General features: G+C 37.5%; 1 protein-coding gene across 1 annotated transcript in view; it reads right to left on the bottom strand.

Annotated features, from left to right (window-relative positions):
* LOC129981346 (uncharacterized) overlaps window positions 1–15,410 on the bottom strand; it is a 53,076-nt gene that overhangs the window by 15,384 nt on the left and 22,282 nt on the right. The window contains exons 2-6 of the mRNA XM_056092161.1: window positions 12,398–15,381; window positions 9,722–9,772; window positions 2,930–2,988; window positions 322–416; window positions 164–232 (exon numbers count right to left, since the gene is read on the bottom strand). Of these exons, the coding sequence (XP_055948136.1) occupies window positions 164–232; window positions 322–416; window positions 2,930–2,988; window positions 9,722–9,772; window positions 12,398–15,347 (3,224 nt within the window). The 5' untranslated portion in view covers window positions 15,348–15,381. The remainder of the gene's footprint in view (window positions 1–163; window positions 233–321; window positions 417–2,929; window positions 2,989–9,721; window positions 9,773–12,397; window positions 15,382–15,410) is intronic.

The raw sequence follows: 15,410 nt of genomic DNA, 5'->3' as shown, positions 1-15,410 counted from the left end.
GTGGCATCAGTGAAGAAGACGAAATGCTCATTACTTTGTTACAGATTTTACAAAGCCTGTAAATTATTTTTAATTCTTATCACCAGCATTTGGGATCTTTAAGAAATAATATTAGGTCATGACAAATATGTCGTTTTGCATTACTCAAAGTTGTACAACTTACTCCTTTACAAGGTCTCTGTGCCAGACGGAGAAGACCAGTCTCTTCGTTGAATCTTCTGCCAGCAACTCACTGCAAAAGATGGAGAGAATGTTAGCACTCTTTGTTGTTGTGTCTTGAAAGTTTTTGCAATCACCAAAAAGCAAGAAAACCGTGCTTACAAGGAAAACTTCTGGTTGATGACGGGGTTCTTCTGTCCTTTCTGAACCGTCGTCCTCCAGTGTACGCGCTTCGAGCTGTCGGGGACCATGGAAATCTTGCAAGAGAAAAAAAATTAGATAATTATTGCATAAGAGACATAATGCCCCGTTCCGAGAACCCGTTGCCTTTACGTGTACGGTCGTAAATCTGCCATCTGACCTATAGCAGGATCACTCCCGCCTGTGGATATCGATCGGGAGCTCCCCGCAAGCTGTTGGTAAAATGAACAGAATCAAAGAATCCCGGAAAATCACAAGTGAGGGGAAACAGGGCAAAATGCGCCTGTCTCAAGATGCGCGCGGACCGTCGGAATGCGGCATGAGCAGTATAGTCAAATCTTATTTAACGAGTGAAACCAAATGTAAAAAGATTCGTTTAACGATTGGCAAGGAGGCACCGTGACGTTACATGCTGAATTGGCCTTCATCAATCTGTGTTGAGTGCTTGTTTAAAGAAAACCGTTATATCTACATGAAAGAAGTTTTGGTCGAATACCGCAGATGAAAGCGCCTCCGAGGGATTTGAGAATGCTCTTGTGGAGTCTTAATCGACGAGATTTTGAGGTTAGAAGTGGATAGCAACAACATCAATGAACTAATGGTTGAGCTTAACCAGAACTACCGAAGAGCTCAAGGAACTGCATTCTATGTCACAGCATGAAGTTTACGAGGAGATTTGGTAAGGAGAGAAGGAAATAATAGACACAACAATCTTCCAGTGAAATAAGGGGGATGCTGAAAACATGGGAAATTATTGCTTCGTATATTAAGAAGCATCACCATAATAAAGCAATGACTTAGTTTAGTTTAGCTAGATTAACGTTTCGTTTTAAAGCCACACTGGGGCTATGTTGTGACGGACCTCGTAATTTTGAACCGCGGTCACGTGACGAGGAAGACACCTGAGCTTGCACCCCCTCTCCGAACTTCCACACCATACCAGCGGGATAACTTTTGGCCACGAAGGATTTAACGTGCACCAGACCCGCTTACACGACGGTTTTTCGATGGAATTGGGTCTCGAATTTGAAACCATCTAGTTCCGAAGCCGGACCAGAGGAATTACAAGCTTATTTATTTTCCTTACCGCCAGGCCAAAAGCAGTAACTATGGGTGCCACAAATTCATGTAATGATAATGCTGTCTCTCAATTTCGTCAAATTTTGTAGTATAGTCAAAGACAAATGCCTTTAGACAATTTCTTTTCTTAAAAAAGCGTGAATCATGAATAATAAATAAATTATTGAAAATCTCTTCGAGTATTATTATTTGGAATGGAATACATTGTTCTATTTTATATGAATTCCAAAGGAAAAAAATATGTTTCGCTTTATGAATAAGGTTCGAGAACGAATTATGCTAATTAAGCGAAGTTTCACTGTACTTTGTTCATTTTGACGATGCATAAAATTCTATTTATAATAAAAATCCAAAGTTACAAATAAATCTAAAAATTCGGAAATTATCCCTTAGAAGTTACTTACGCATATCTTAAATTAACTACAGCCACGCCATCATAACCAAATTACTTTAGACGGAAAGCCATTTTGATAAAGTACGGATTGCTCAGTTTAGTTTATGAATTTGAATTAAAATTATGGGATTAAGAGGAAAACCGACTTCATCCTGAGAATTCTTCTGATTCCATTAGACTAATCCTTTTAGTTCAGGCGACTGCAAGGCCTGATAAAGATTTTCTAAGACCATTAACAAGAATTATATTTCAAAGCTGCTGGTGTGGACGTGACTGCTGAGTACTTCCCTTTGACTCTAAATATTCTGAAGTATAAGCAGTTTTGACGGCTAGATTCTTCTCCAGTCTGGAAGGGAAATGTTGTTATAGTTAGTAATATTTTTCTTTTTACATTCACTGTTATCAAAAATGATAAAAAAAAAAAAAATAGTTGTGTTTTCCCCCCAATTGTCCTTTTTGGGATTGCATTCAGGAGAAAATCATAATAAAGGATATTAGTTCATAATATAAGACAGATCCTGTCAGAAAATATATACTCTAATTTCCTAAAGCTGATGTTATCAATGAAGGCAGGTGCAGTCTTATCTTTGGAGCTGCATCAATTGTGTTAACCACCGGCGGTGGTCTCCAAAAAACTTTCCGGCAAGTTCGGCACTAAAAGTCTTATTCTCCTCCCACCCCCCTTCCTACCAGGAGGTAAAGTGATGTACTTTACTTTTTTTGTACCTCCTAAGTAATGATGTCAAGAAGCAAAGATGTAAAGGAAAATAACGATGCCGGGAAGAAGAATATAATATTCTTACATAATCATGAAAGGCACTAAATATTTTATTGCTTTCTTCTTTGCCTGGAGCCTCACTGCTACGTTCAGTGGTGGCGAGGTGGTCGTCCGTACACAAGAAGAAGAAGAAGCCCAAGAGGCTTTCACTTTTCGCACATATTTGGGTAAATAAAATTAAAATTTTTGTTTTTATTTTAATCCTTACGTTATATGTTTCAAGTCATTACCAGCACTTAAACAGCCGGCGTCTAATTCGCCACATACCTCCGGACCACAACTAGAAAAAAAGAAGCTGATTTGATTTCAGTACATACCTTTATGTAAGGATTCAGTTCTCGGGAATTGGGTCTGTTCAGTTTAGCCGCTCTTGCCACTACAAAAAGTAGAAATTCAATTAAAATTCGAAAAACTGGAAATTCATATTATATTAATACAAATACATTTTATGTTATAAAAAAAAAGAAATTTACAACTCTCTGAAGTTCAGCATTTTAGAAATACATTGGGTCTTTAATTGAAACCTATCAATGAAAAGCTGCCTACAGCTCTAACTATTCGTCATAAAAGTGGGACATTTTTGTGGATGACTTTATAAAGTTTTAAATATATTGTAGACGCATTCTTTTTGAAAGATGAGCTCGTCCGCAGACTGCAAGTAAAGTTAGAAATGCTTTGAAATGACTTTTTATAAAAGAACGAGTCGTCAGCCAGCATTTACATCGTACGTGAATTTCTCGACACTGATGTAAATGCATGCAATAATTGATTTTCGAGAAATTTGAAATTTCTAATCAGCCAGGGAAAATCAAGAACATAACTTTATCTCAAAAATTGAGTTTCGCAGCATGTATTTAATCATTTCAAGGCTTGACTTTCCAGCTTCGGAGAAAATGCCTATTTTACAAGGGCAGGCATCATGCTATGTTTTGCAATAAACAAAATGGAAGAAATAACCAGCGAAAGTGGTCTTCCCTAAGCTTTCTCGCATTTTAATAAAAGTGCATTTGTGTTTTAGATGTGTTTGTTCCCAACCAACTGAAACCAAAATTGGATACAGAATTATAATTAAAGTCACAAAATTATATATCAAATCTGATATATTTAAGTCATTGCGATTTTCAGCTGTCGCGTTGTTTCTGAAAGTGCAGACCGCCAAACGGTCAATCTCTAGCTGGATTTGGTGCAAAATTTTAAAGTTGTCGACGTTATAGAAGTTAAATTTGTTCCACATTTTATCTAGCTAACTATTTTCGTTTTGTAATTACCATGTTAATTTATATTCAAACAATATGGACGAACTTCCGTACTTCCATATTTACTCAAAATTTGATAGAAATCTACAAATTCGGTGTAATGATTATATACCAAATTTCATCTATTCAGCTGCGAAAATTTTGTATACGCTACACCAAAATATTCCATGAATTCTTATTAATGAAGTGTACACCTACGCCTTCAGCCAGTCATTTTTTAGTTCTTTCCCTTTCCATCCGCATTTACACTGCGCCCATTCCAACTGTTGTGATAGAAATGGACTGATGAAAGTTAAGATGGATTATATCCAATCCTCCACTCCCTGCCATACCAATTCTGACCGGGTTTTAGCACTGACGATCGATTTTGGAATGTATTCACTCCACTGACGCGGCATGGAGTGATCGTGAATGCCCTGTTTTGATCTCATTTTTATTTGATTTCATTTCATGCTCTTCCATCGTTTTTAAATCGATTACAACAAACTAAGTTCCATCAAACTGTGGTTAAGTGATATTTTACTTGCTATTTAACAAGGACAGCAAATAAAATGAGAAAATAATTGTAACTTAGCGTTTAGCATATTAAACTTAACATAAAATGAGCATTTTAAAGAATTCGATAGAAATTATTAATTGAAAGGTTTGCTGCAAAAATGAGGTAGCTCCAATGATTCAAGTTTGCAGAGAGCCGTAAAAAACGTTTGAAAATTCTAAATTCAAGATTGTGAGAAGTTTTTCTTTTTCATCTATCTTCTGAATTGTTCTTACATATTATAACAGTATTTTACTCAAAAATATATTTTCCAGATGACGTGGCACATGTTGGAGTTACCTCTTTCTTCCAACCAAATAGATAGTCTGTCTACCTGTATGAAAAATATTTCACAATAAAAATGCAGTTTGCTATAATATTATTTTATTTAAAGTAAACTAACAAAATATATATACAATTTGGCTTTAAAAATAAAAAATTGCATTCCTATTAATCAGCACACTCCCCCTCTGTAACGTAATGTTTTGGATGTTGAACATTCTTACTGTCTTGTTACAGAGTAATCCAACACTCTCCTTTCATAATATGTTTCCTGTATTAATTTGGGATATAAGTAAAAACTTTATATTTCATTACAAAATACTTTTGTTGCCATTAGAAATGATGTAAGGAGTTTTCAGGAAGAAATATTTAATAGGTCAATGAAGTTGAAAATCATATCATTCCTTAAGTAACTAGTAACATCACACTTTTCACTTGTCTTCGCAATGATACCACTATACTCATGGTAGAAAAACTCCTTCTATTTTCCTTGTACGTTTTTCAGTGTTTCTGAAGGCACGATCGGTGGGGGAAAATGGCAGTAACACCAGGAGCTACCTCTATATTGCAACAAACTAATGAGACAGATAGCTTCATCACTTGAGTAACACGAGAACTAACGACTGGAACTACATCTTTCTGGCACCAAACAAACAAGCTTTTATTTTACCACATGATAGTACATGTAACTCCAAACTCCCTTAGGTTGGAGCTACATCCTTTGTTTCTGAAGGCACGATCGGTGGGGGAAAATGGCAGTAACACCAGCAGCTACCTCTATATTGCAACAAACTAATGAGACAGATAGCTTCATCGCTTGAGTAACACGAGAACTAACGACTGGAACTACATCTTTCTGGCACCAAGCGAACAAGCTTTTATTTTACCACATGATAGTACATGTAACTCCAAACTCCCTTAGGTTGGAGCTACATCCTTTGTTTCTGAAGGCACGATCGGTGGGGGAAAATGGCAGTAACACCAGGAGCTACCTCTATATTGCAACAAACTAATGAGACAGATAGCTTCATCGCTTGAGTAACACGAGAACTAACGACTGGAGCTACATCTGTCGGGCACCAAACGAACAAGCTTTTATTTAACCACATGATAGTACATGTAACTCCAAACTCCCTTAGGTTGGAGCTACATCCTTTGTTTCTGAAGGCACGATCGGTGGGGGAAAATGGCAGTAACACTAGGAGCTACCTCTATATTGCAACAAACTAATGAGACAGATAGCTTCATCGCTTGAGTAACACGAGAACTAACGACTGGAACTACATCTTTCTGGCACCAAACGAACAAGCTTTTATTTCACCACATGATAGTACATGTAACTCCAAACTCCCTTAGGTTGGAGCTACATCCTTTGTTTCTGAAGGCATGATCGGTGGGGGAAAATGGCAGTAACACCAGCAGCTACCTCTATATTGCAACAAACTAATGAGACAGATAGCTTCATCGCTTGAGTAACACGAGAACTAACGACTGGAACTACATCTTTCTGGCACCAAGCGAACAAGCTTTTATTTTACCACATGATAGTACATGTAACTCCAAACTCCCTTAGGTTGGAGCTACATCCTTTGTTTCTGAAGGCACGATCGGTGGGGGAAAATGGCAGTAACACCAGGAGCTACCTCTATATTGCAACAAACTAATGAGACAGATAGCTTCATCGCTTGAGTAACACGAGAACTAACGACTGGAGCTACATCTGTCTGGCACCAAACGAACAAGCTTTTATTTAACCACATGATAGTACATGTAACTCCAAACTCCCTTAGGTTGGAGCTACATCCTTTGTTTCTGAAGGCACGATCGGTGGGGGAAAATGGCAGTAACACCAGGTGCTACCTCTATATTGCAACAAACTAATGAGACAGATAGCTTCATCGCTTGAGTAACACGAGAACTAACGACTGGAACTACATCTTTCTGGCACCAAACGAACAAGCTTTTATTTCACCACATGATAGTACATGTAACTCCAAACTCCCTTAGGTTGGAGCTACATCCTTTCTTTCTGAAGGCACGATCGGTGGGGGAAAATGGCAGTAACACCAGGAGCTACCTCTATATTGCAACAAACTAATGAGACAGATAGCTTCATCGCTTGAGTAACACGAGAACTAACGATTGGAGCTACATCTGTCTGGCACCAAACGAACAAGCTTTTATTTTACCACATGATAGTACATGTAACTCCAAACTCCCTTAGGTTGGAGCTACATCCTTTGTTTCTGAAGGCACGATCGGTGGGGGGAAATGGCAGTAAAACCAGGAGCTACCTCTATATTGCAACAAACTAATGAGACAGATAGCTTCATCGCTTGAGTAACACGAGAACTAACGACTGGAACTACATCTGTCTGGCACCAAACGAACAAGCTTTTATTTTACCACATGATAGTACATGTAACTCCAAACTCCCTTAGGTTGGAGCTACATCCTTTGTTTCTGAAGGCACGATCGGTGGGGGGAAATGGCAGCAACACCAGGAGCTACCTCTATATTGCAACAAACTAATGAGACAGAGAGCTTCATCACTTGAGTAACACGAGAACTAACGACTGGAACTACATCTTTCTGGCACCAAACGAACAAGCTTTTATTTTACCACATGATAGTACATGTAACTCCAAACTCCCTTAGGTTGGAGCTACATCCTTTGTTTCTGAAGGCACGATCGGTGGGGGAAAATGGCAGTAACACCAGCAGCTACCTCTATATTGCAACAAACTAATGAGACAGATAGCTTCATCGCTTGAGTAACACGAGAACTAACGATTGGAGCTACATCTGTCTGGCACCAAACGAACAAGCTTTTATTTTACCACATGATAGTACATGTAACTCCAAACTCCCTTAGGTTGGAGCTACATCCTTTGTTTCTGAAGGCACGATCGGTGGGGGAAAATGGCAGTAACACCAGGAGCTACCTCTATATTGCAACAAACTAATGAGACAGATAGCTTCATCGCTTGAGTAACACGAGAACTAACGACTGGAACTACATCTTTCTGGCACCAAACGAACAAGCTTTTATTTCACCACATGATAGTACATGTAACTCCAAACTCCCTTAGGTTGGAGCTACATCCTTTGTTTCTGAAGGCACGATCGGTGGGGGGAAATGGCAGCAACAACAGGAGCTACCTCTATATTGCAACAAACTAATGAGACAGATAGCTTCATCGCTTGAGTAACACGAGAACTAACGACTGGAACTACATCTTTCTAGCACCAAACGAACAAGCTTTTATTTTACCACATGATAGTACATGTAACTCCAAACTCTCTTAGGTTGGAGCTACATCCTTTGTTTCTGAAGGCACGATCGGTGGGGGAAAATGGCAGTAACACCAGCAGCTACCTCTATATTGCAACAAACTAATGAGACAGATAGCTTCATCGCTTGAGTAACACGAGAACTAACGACTGGAACTACATCTTTCTGGCACCAAACGAACAAGCTTTTATTTTACCTCATGATAGTACATGTAACTCTAAACTCCCTTAGGTTGGAGCTACATCCTTTGTTTCTGAAGGCACGATCGGTGGGGGAAAATGGCAGTAACACCAGGAGCTACCTCTATATTGCAACAAACTAATGAGACAGATAGCTTCATCGCTTGAGTAACACGAGAACTAACGACTGGAGCTACATCTGTCTGGCACCAAACGAACAAGCTTTTATTTAACCACATGATAGTACATGTAACTCCAAACTCCCTTAGGTTGGAGCTACATCCTTTGTTTCTGAAGGCACGATCGGTGGGGGAAAATGGCAGTAACACCAGGAGCTACCTCTATATTGCAACAAACTAATGAGACAGATAGCTTCATCGCTTGAGTAACACGAGAACTAACGATTGGAGCTACATCTGTCTGGCACCAAACGAACAAGCTTTTATTTTACCACATGATAGTACATGTAACTCCAAACTCCCTTAGGTTGGAGCTACATCCTTTGTTTCTGAAGGCACGATCGGTGGGGGGAAATGGCAGTAACACCAGGAGCTACCTCTATATTGCAACAAACTAATGAGACAGATAGCTTCATCGCTTGAGTAACACGAGAACTAACGACTGGAACTACATCTGTCTGGCACCAAACGAACAAGCTTTTATTTTACCACATGATAGTACATGTAACTCCAAACTCCCTTAGGTTGGAGCTACATCCTTTGTTTCTGAAGGCACGATCGGTGGGGGGAAATGGCAGCAACACCAGGAGCTACCTCTATATTGCAACAAACTAATGAGACAGATAGCTTCATCGCTTGAGTAACACGAGAACTAACGACTGGAACTACATCTTTCTGGCACCAAACGAACAAGCTTTTATTTCACCACATGATAGTACATGTAACTCCAAACTCCCTTAGGTTGGAGCTACATCCTTTGTTTCTGAAGGCACGATCGGTGGGGGAAAATGGCAGTAACACCAGGAGCTACCTCTATATTGCAACAAACTAATGAGACAGATAGGTTCATCGCTTGAGTAACACGAGAACTAACGATTGGAGCTACATCTGTCTGGCACCAAACGAACAAGCTTTTATTTTACCACATGATAGTACATGTAACTCCAAACTCCCTTAAGTTGGAGCTACATCCTTTATTTCTGAAGGCACGATCGGTGGGGGGAAATGGCAGCAACACCAGGAGCTACCTCTATATTGCAACAAACTAATGAGACAGATAGTTTCATCGCTTGAGTAACACGAGAACTAAAAACTGGAACTCCATCTGTCTGGCACCAAACGAACAAGCTTTTATTTTACCACATGATAGTACATGTAACTCCAAACTCCCTTAGTTTGGAGCTACATCCTTTGTTTCTGAAGGCACGATCGGTGGGGGAAAATGGCAGTAACACCAGCAGCTACCTCTATATTGCAACAAACTAATGAGACAGATAGCTGCATCGCTTGAGTAACACGAGAACTAACGACTGGAACCACAGCAAACCCTTCAATTTCTCCTTATAAAGATAATAAAAATATTTATTCCCGAATTTTCCTTACCGTGCACTGTTACCAAGCCACTGTTATGATAAATCTTCAGTTTCAACTTTCCTGTTTAAAAGAAAATTAGAAAAAAATAAATAAATAAAAATTTTATATAAAATATCATATATGCAGAAATGGATGCGATAGAAAAAAAAATCTAACATACAGTATTTATAGCTAAAACAATGACATAAATCAGCGGAAATAGTCTCCCCAAAACTTACTCGCATACTCTCTAATAAAGATAATTCCTAAAAGGAATACTTTTCTCTTTGATGTAGCAGTTTTACTGAATATATCGACTCATTTTTGGAGATTACTCCCTGGGGTATGTGGTTATAGTCTGTGCATTTTTTGTAGGCGGTTCAAGGTTAGATTTTCTACCGCGTTACTGGTACCAGACAACCAGTAACGAGGTAGAAAATGTGGCCTTGAACCGCCTACAGAAAATACAGAGTATAATACTACCCGAAAATCGAATTTCTGTTTTAGACGGTGTTAAGACAATTGGTTTTAACCAACCAAATGAAATAAACAAATGATACAAAACTGCACTTGCAGTTAAAAAAAATTCCTTACCAAATTTGATATATTTAAGTCACTGTGTTTTTGTATTATCGCGTTTACATGTTTCTGAACGCAAAGGCAGACGGATAGACGGTCCATTCTTTATTGAACTTGTTTCAAAATTTGACAGATATGTAGATTGTGGGTGTTGAATGTGTGTAGTAAATATTATCCACCCAGCTCTCTTCGCTTTATAACTATTGTATTATCTTATATTCGAACAGTCGGATGAACAGACGTCTTGTGCTCAAAATTTGATAGAAATTTACCAATTTGGTAAACCAAATTTTAATCGTCTACTTTCAAAACGTTTTTGAGTTATCTTTGTCACAGACAGGCAGACTGACATTTTCTAAAAATGTATTTTCGAACTCAAGGAATTCTAAAACGTGGAGATCGGTTAAATTTTAAGTTCGAATTTTTGGACGATTGCATTACTTTCTCTATACTTCGTGTACGGGAAAGTAAAAACGCTTGGTAGATTCCTCTTATCTTAGGTCACATTTTGTAAATTATATAGACTTTGTAAATTATGTTACCACTTTTGTAAATTATGTTAACATTTTGTAAATATTTTAGATTATTTTTTGATAAATTTAGTTCTCGGCAGTAAAACTTCAAAAAGCTTCAAATTAATTCAACAAACTTTCGTTTAATGTTTTTTTAAAATAAAGTTTTGAATTTGGACGACATTTACTCAGTATATTACGAAAAATAATTTATATAAAACAAAGTTTATCCATTTTTTTTTTGCGTCGATTTGGTGTATTTTTTCAAAAAAATCAGTAAAATGTACAATTGTGAGCCGAAAGATAAATGAAGAAAGCATAGAGTTGTTTCATTTTTTCCACGATGAAAAAGACATTATTGAATATTTTATGAAACTTGGTATTATCAGTGAATGAATGTTACGGATTCAAAGTGCCAATAGTGCAAATAATGCCTTTCACTTGGTATTATCAGTGATGAAATTGGTAATGAAGAGATTAACAGAAACACTTCACAGGACGAAACGCTAATAACATTTGATACGATAAAAAAAAGGATTACGTTTTAAGAAAGTACTGCGGATGATGTGATTTAATATGAAATAATAATAAATATGTAAAAAGCAAGATTAAAAGACTTTTTCAAAATTTAAAATGTGTGTTAAAGTCAATAAAATAGCAGGTCAATGTCTGTTGTTTTTCTCTTATTGTTTTCATTACTTACAATTTTTATTTAATGAATTTTCTTTATAACGAAATGGAACGAATGCGACTTGGTTAAACAGAGACTTAACTTTATTTTATTCTTGCCATATATTTTAATTCAAAAATTATTACCTAGAAGTAGATATGGTATGGAGCATTTAAGGGAACTGAAAACATCTGTACCTTCAAAGATGTTATTTTTCAATTTTAGTCTAATAATGGATGGCGTTTTGCTGATTACAGAAATGTATAATTTGTATAGGTTTGAGAAGACCAAAGTTTATAAATTTATTTTTAACAATAAATCTAATATAAGCTCCTATAAAAAAAAAAAAAAAAAAAAAAAAACAGGTGTCCCCCCGCCCTTTTTCTCGAAACAAGTTTTCTTCAAATTTCGGTATGAACAGCAAAGCATCTTTCGATTATATTCGTACAAACATTACGTATTTGTGAGACCTACTTTTATCTTTTTCTGCAATATTAATTTTTAGAGGTTATTATCATACAAAATATCACATTTTCTAAATTTTTAAGTTACACGACATTCGTTATTTTTTTAAAATATTTGTTATTGCCATACTTAAAATAAGTTTGGTAATTATGAAATTTACGCTTATATATTATGCACTGGAGTGATTTTATTCTGAATTATTATTTTGGGGAGGGGGCATACCGATTTATGGTTAAAATGATCGCATCACAACATATATTTGATTTGCAATTAAAAAACAAATAATTTTGCAAAATAAACAAATATTTTTCTATTGCTTTACAGTTAAAATAAAAAAAGTTTGTTCTGTATGTCCTAAATTTCTATCGGATATAAAATTTACTTTCAAAAAATCCACTCTTTAGTAACTGAAATTTTGACAATTTCCGTTATCGAGAATATTACAGTTTCCTTAAGTAACATTGAGAAACGATGCCATACCTTTACAGCTGAGGACATCTTTGGACTTGAATTTACTGGCCTTCGCTGGTGAAGCCGCATAAAATGTGGATTTCTCGGCTGTCCGGATTGGTGAGAGCCCCATTCCAAGCCGGATCACATCTTCCAACAGCTGCAGCTCAGATTCAGAACTTCTAGAAGTTTCTTTCTCGCTGGTTGATTTTTCTGTCGTGGAATCACTGGTGTTAGACAGTGTTATAGGGGTTTTACTCCAACCGTCTGGTAAAATTCTGTCCCCAAGTGTAGAACTAGCCACCGAAGATCCTTCTTTTGCCGGTTCGATATCGGTTTTGAAACCAGAATCGCTGGCAGTGTTCAAGACATCCTCATCCTTGTAGAGACTTGAAAAGCTAGTCATATCTGCAACGGATGTCACACTTTTGAGTTTCGTTGGTGTAGCGTTCTTCGTCAAGTCTGGAAGCGATGCCGATTGAGTTAGGAAACTGGTTTTGCTTTTCAATTTAGCTTCAAGAAAGATATTCTGCGCGATCCCACCAATAATATTAGCAAAATCGCCTTCACTTATTTCTTTAGAGCTTAGATTCTTAACTAAGCTATTGATGTACTTGCTACTCGATTCTTTTGAAGATAATCCACTAGCACCTTGCTGTGAAACTGAAGATGATACTCCTGGCTGTAAAAGTTCTTTACATTCCTGGGATAACTTCTGGAAAATTTCTTGCAGGAGTATAACAGAATCACTGAAGACGATTGGCGATTTGGCTGGGGAAAGTGAATGCCTTTGCCCTTTGTCTGAAGTAGATGGTTTATCAGTTGGTGAAAATAATGCCCTGGAGATTTTTTTACCAGACTCCGATTTTTCTAATTCCCTTTTCAGTTTTGTTGTTGAAATTGGAGTGGAAAACATCCTTTCTACATCTTGAGGTTTGAAGTTTTGTTTTGTAGCGCTATTTATTATTTGGGTTATGTTTTCATAAATGCCCTTTCCCATATTTTTGGCATCTTGGGACTTTTTGGGGGTAGAATTTTCTTTAGAATCTGCGTTCTCTTTCCCTGGAGTTTTGCAAAGAGAATCATTGCATTCATACCAAGTAGTGTTCGGACCTTGTTCTAGAGCATTTTGTATCTCAGCAGTTTTAGTCTGCGCGTCGTCTTCAGCTGAAACTTCTGGCACTGAAGGCAAGCCTCCCATATCCTGTTCATCCCCTGTGTGAATGAAAAAATATTTATCATCGCCAGTAAGCCCCAAGGTGTTTTTATTCATATTTCTTTTGTATTGTCTAGAAAATTTCGCCACACAACTGGAACAACTGCAATTAAAACTGCATTCATCGTCAGCCATGGATGAAAAACCATCCTCGCATTCTTTGCTCTTGTATTTGCAAATTTTATTCACAAATCTCCGCTTCTGAACGTACATGCTCGATCGAATGGCTTGCCTTCTAGCCTGGTTTAAAAACTGAGAGTCATTTTCAATACTTTTGTCTCTATTTTCAATAGCCCTTAGAACTGGAATATCTCGAAAACAATTCGGATGTCCGTTCAGCTTGCCCTTTAGCGAATTCTGTGAATCTTGAGTTTGAAATGGTACATTAGGTTTAAGAAAATTGCGGTTTTCAGTGGAACAATGTTTTTGAGTATTCTTATTCATATCATTTTTTAGCCTCGCAGCCTTGTCCAAAGAATAAGTTTCTGAAAGAGGAATGTAATGGGGACTTTCGGATCGAGATCTGTGTTTCGTTGACTTGCAGCTTTCATGCGTCGTAATTGGTAACCCTATTTCATTGAGTGCCTTATTTGGTAACCGATAGGTAATCCCTCTGTCTTCTTGCTGAACTGTATTTGCTTGTCGATTCTTTTGACGGGGCATGTGAAAATCATTGTGTTTACCTGTTATTGGAACGTTGCTTACAGGGCGTTTCATTCGAAGCTGATTTTTTAGAACTTCACAGTTAGGATCGTAACATACAATTAAATTTCTTGATTCTATTTCAGGGTTAATCGAAGTGCTACATCTGAGAGGTTCCCCCAGGCTCAATCTACTAGGATTAGAGCCAGGGCGTGTTTGCTGAAGAAACTGTCTTTGATTCTTATACTGCAGTAATTCTGAATTGTTAAAGTAGTAAGGCTGTTCTCGACTTTGAGGTAACACAGTCTGCATTTCTTCTTGAGGCACATTGTGATAAGTTGGTCTACCTTGATTATTTTCATTTTGAGGGAAAAATAAATTATGAAAGGGATTACCAGAATGGGAAGAAGCATTGCCAGCATTTTCAGAGAGAAATCTTTTTTTGGCAGTCCTAGGAAGAGAACCGTATTTTGTAATGCTCGAAACATTTAGGTGAGGCAAAGAGCCATTTTTTCGGTCAAACAAAGCTATTTTTGTGGAGGTTCTTGGAATGTTCGGAGTCTTTTTAACTTCAGGTCCATCAATATAAGTAACATTTACTTTAATTTTACTTGCTTCTTTGTTGAGGTCGGACAAAGATTCTTTATGGGTTAAATTCTCTTTGCTTCTTCTGAGAATGGGTTTCGCTGGCTTGGGTGTTTTCTCGAACTTAACATTTTCCTTGTTCTCATCAGTGTTTGTCCATCTCGCAGGGGCAGCTTTCACATCGACATTGTAGTACTTATTCATGGGAGTCGGAGCGAACTGGACACGTCTGTCTTCCTCTTTGGGCAGCATGCAGTTGGCGATGGAATTTTTGTTCAAGAATATGATGCCCGAGTCTCTGTGCATCTCCATGAGAGCACTGTTCTCGAGAGTTGTGAAGTTTCCCGCTTCTTCCTGAGAGTCGCTACTTTCTTGGGCAGAGCTCGTGAAATGGAAGCTGTGGTAAAGTGGACTCTGCCTCTGGAAGGAATCGCCATCTTTTTTCTCCTTGTTATTCGATTTTTTAGATGTTCCAAATAATTTTCCCCAGAAGGAAGACCGATTCTTTTTCTCTTCCACTGACAACTGGTAATTCATTCTTTACAGGCTCAGTGGAGACTCAAGAGAATACCTAAAACATATAATAAGAATTTAATATAA

The sequence above is a fragment of the Argiope bruennichi genome, chromosome 8, assembly GCF_947563725.1.
Source record: "Argiope bruennichi chromosome 8, qqArgBrue1.1, whole genome shotgun sequence".
Lineage (NCBI taxonomy): Eukaryota > Metazoa > Arthropoda > Arachnida > Araneae > Araneidae > Argiope > Argiope bruennichi.
Note: the sequence above shows the minus strand (reverse complement) of the source record. Positions and strands in the feature narration are given on the sequence as shown.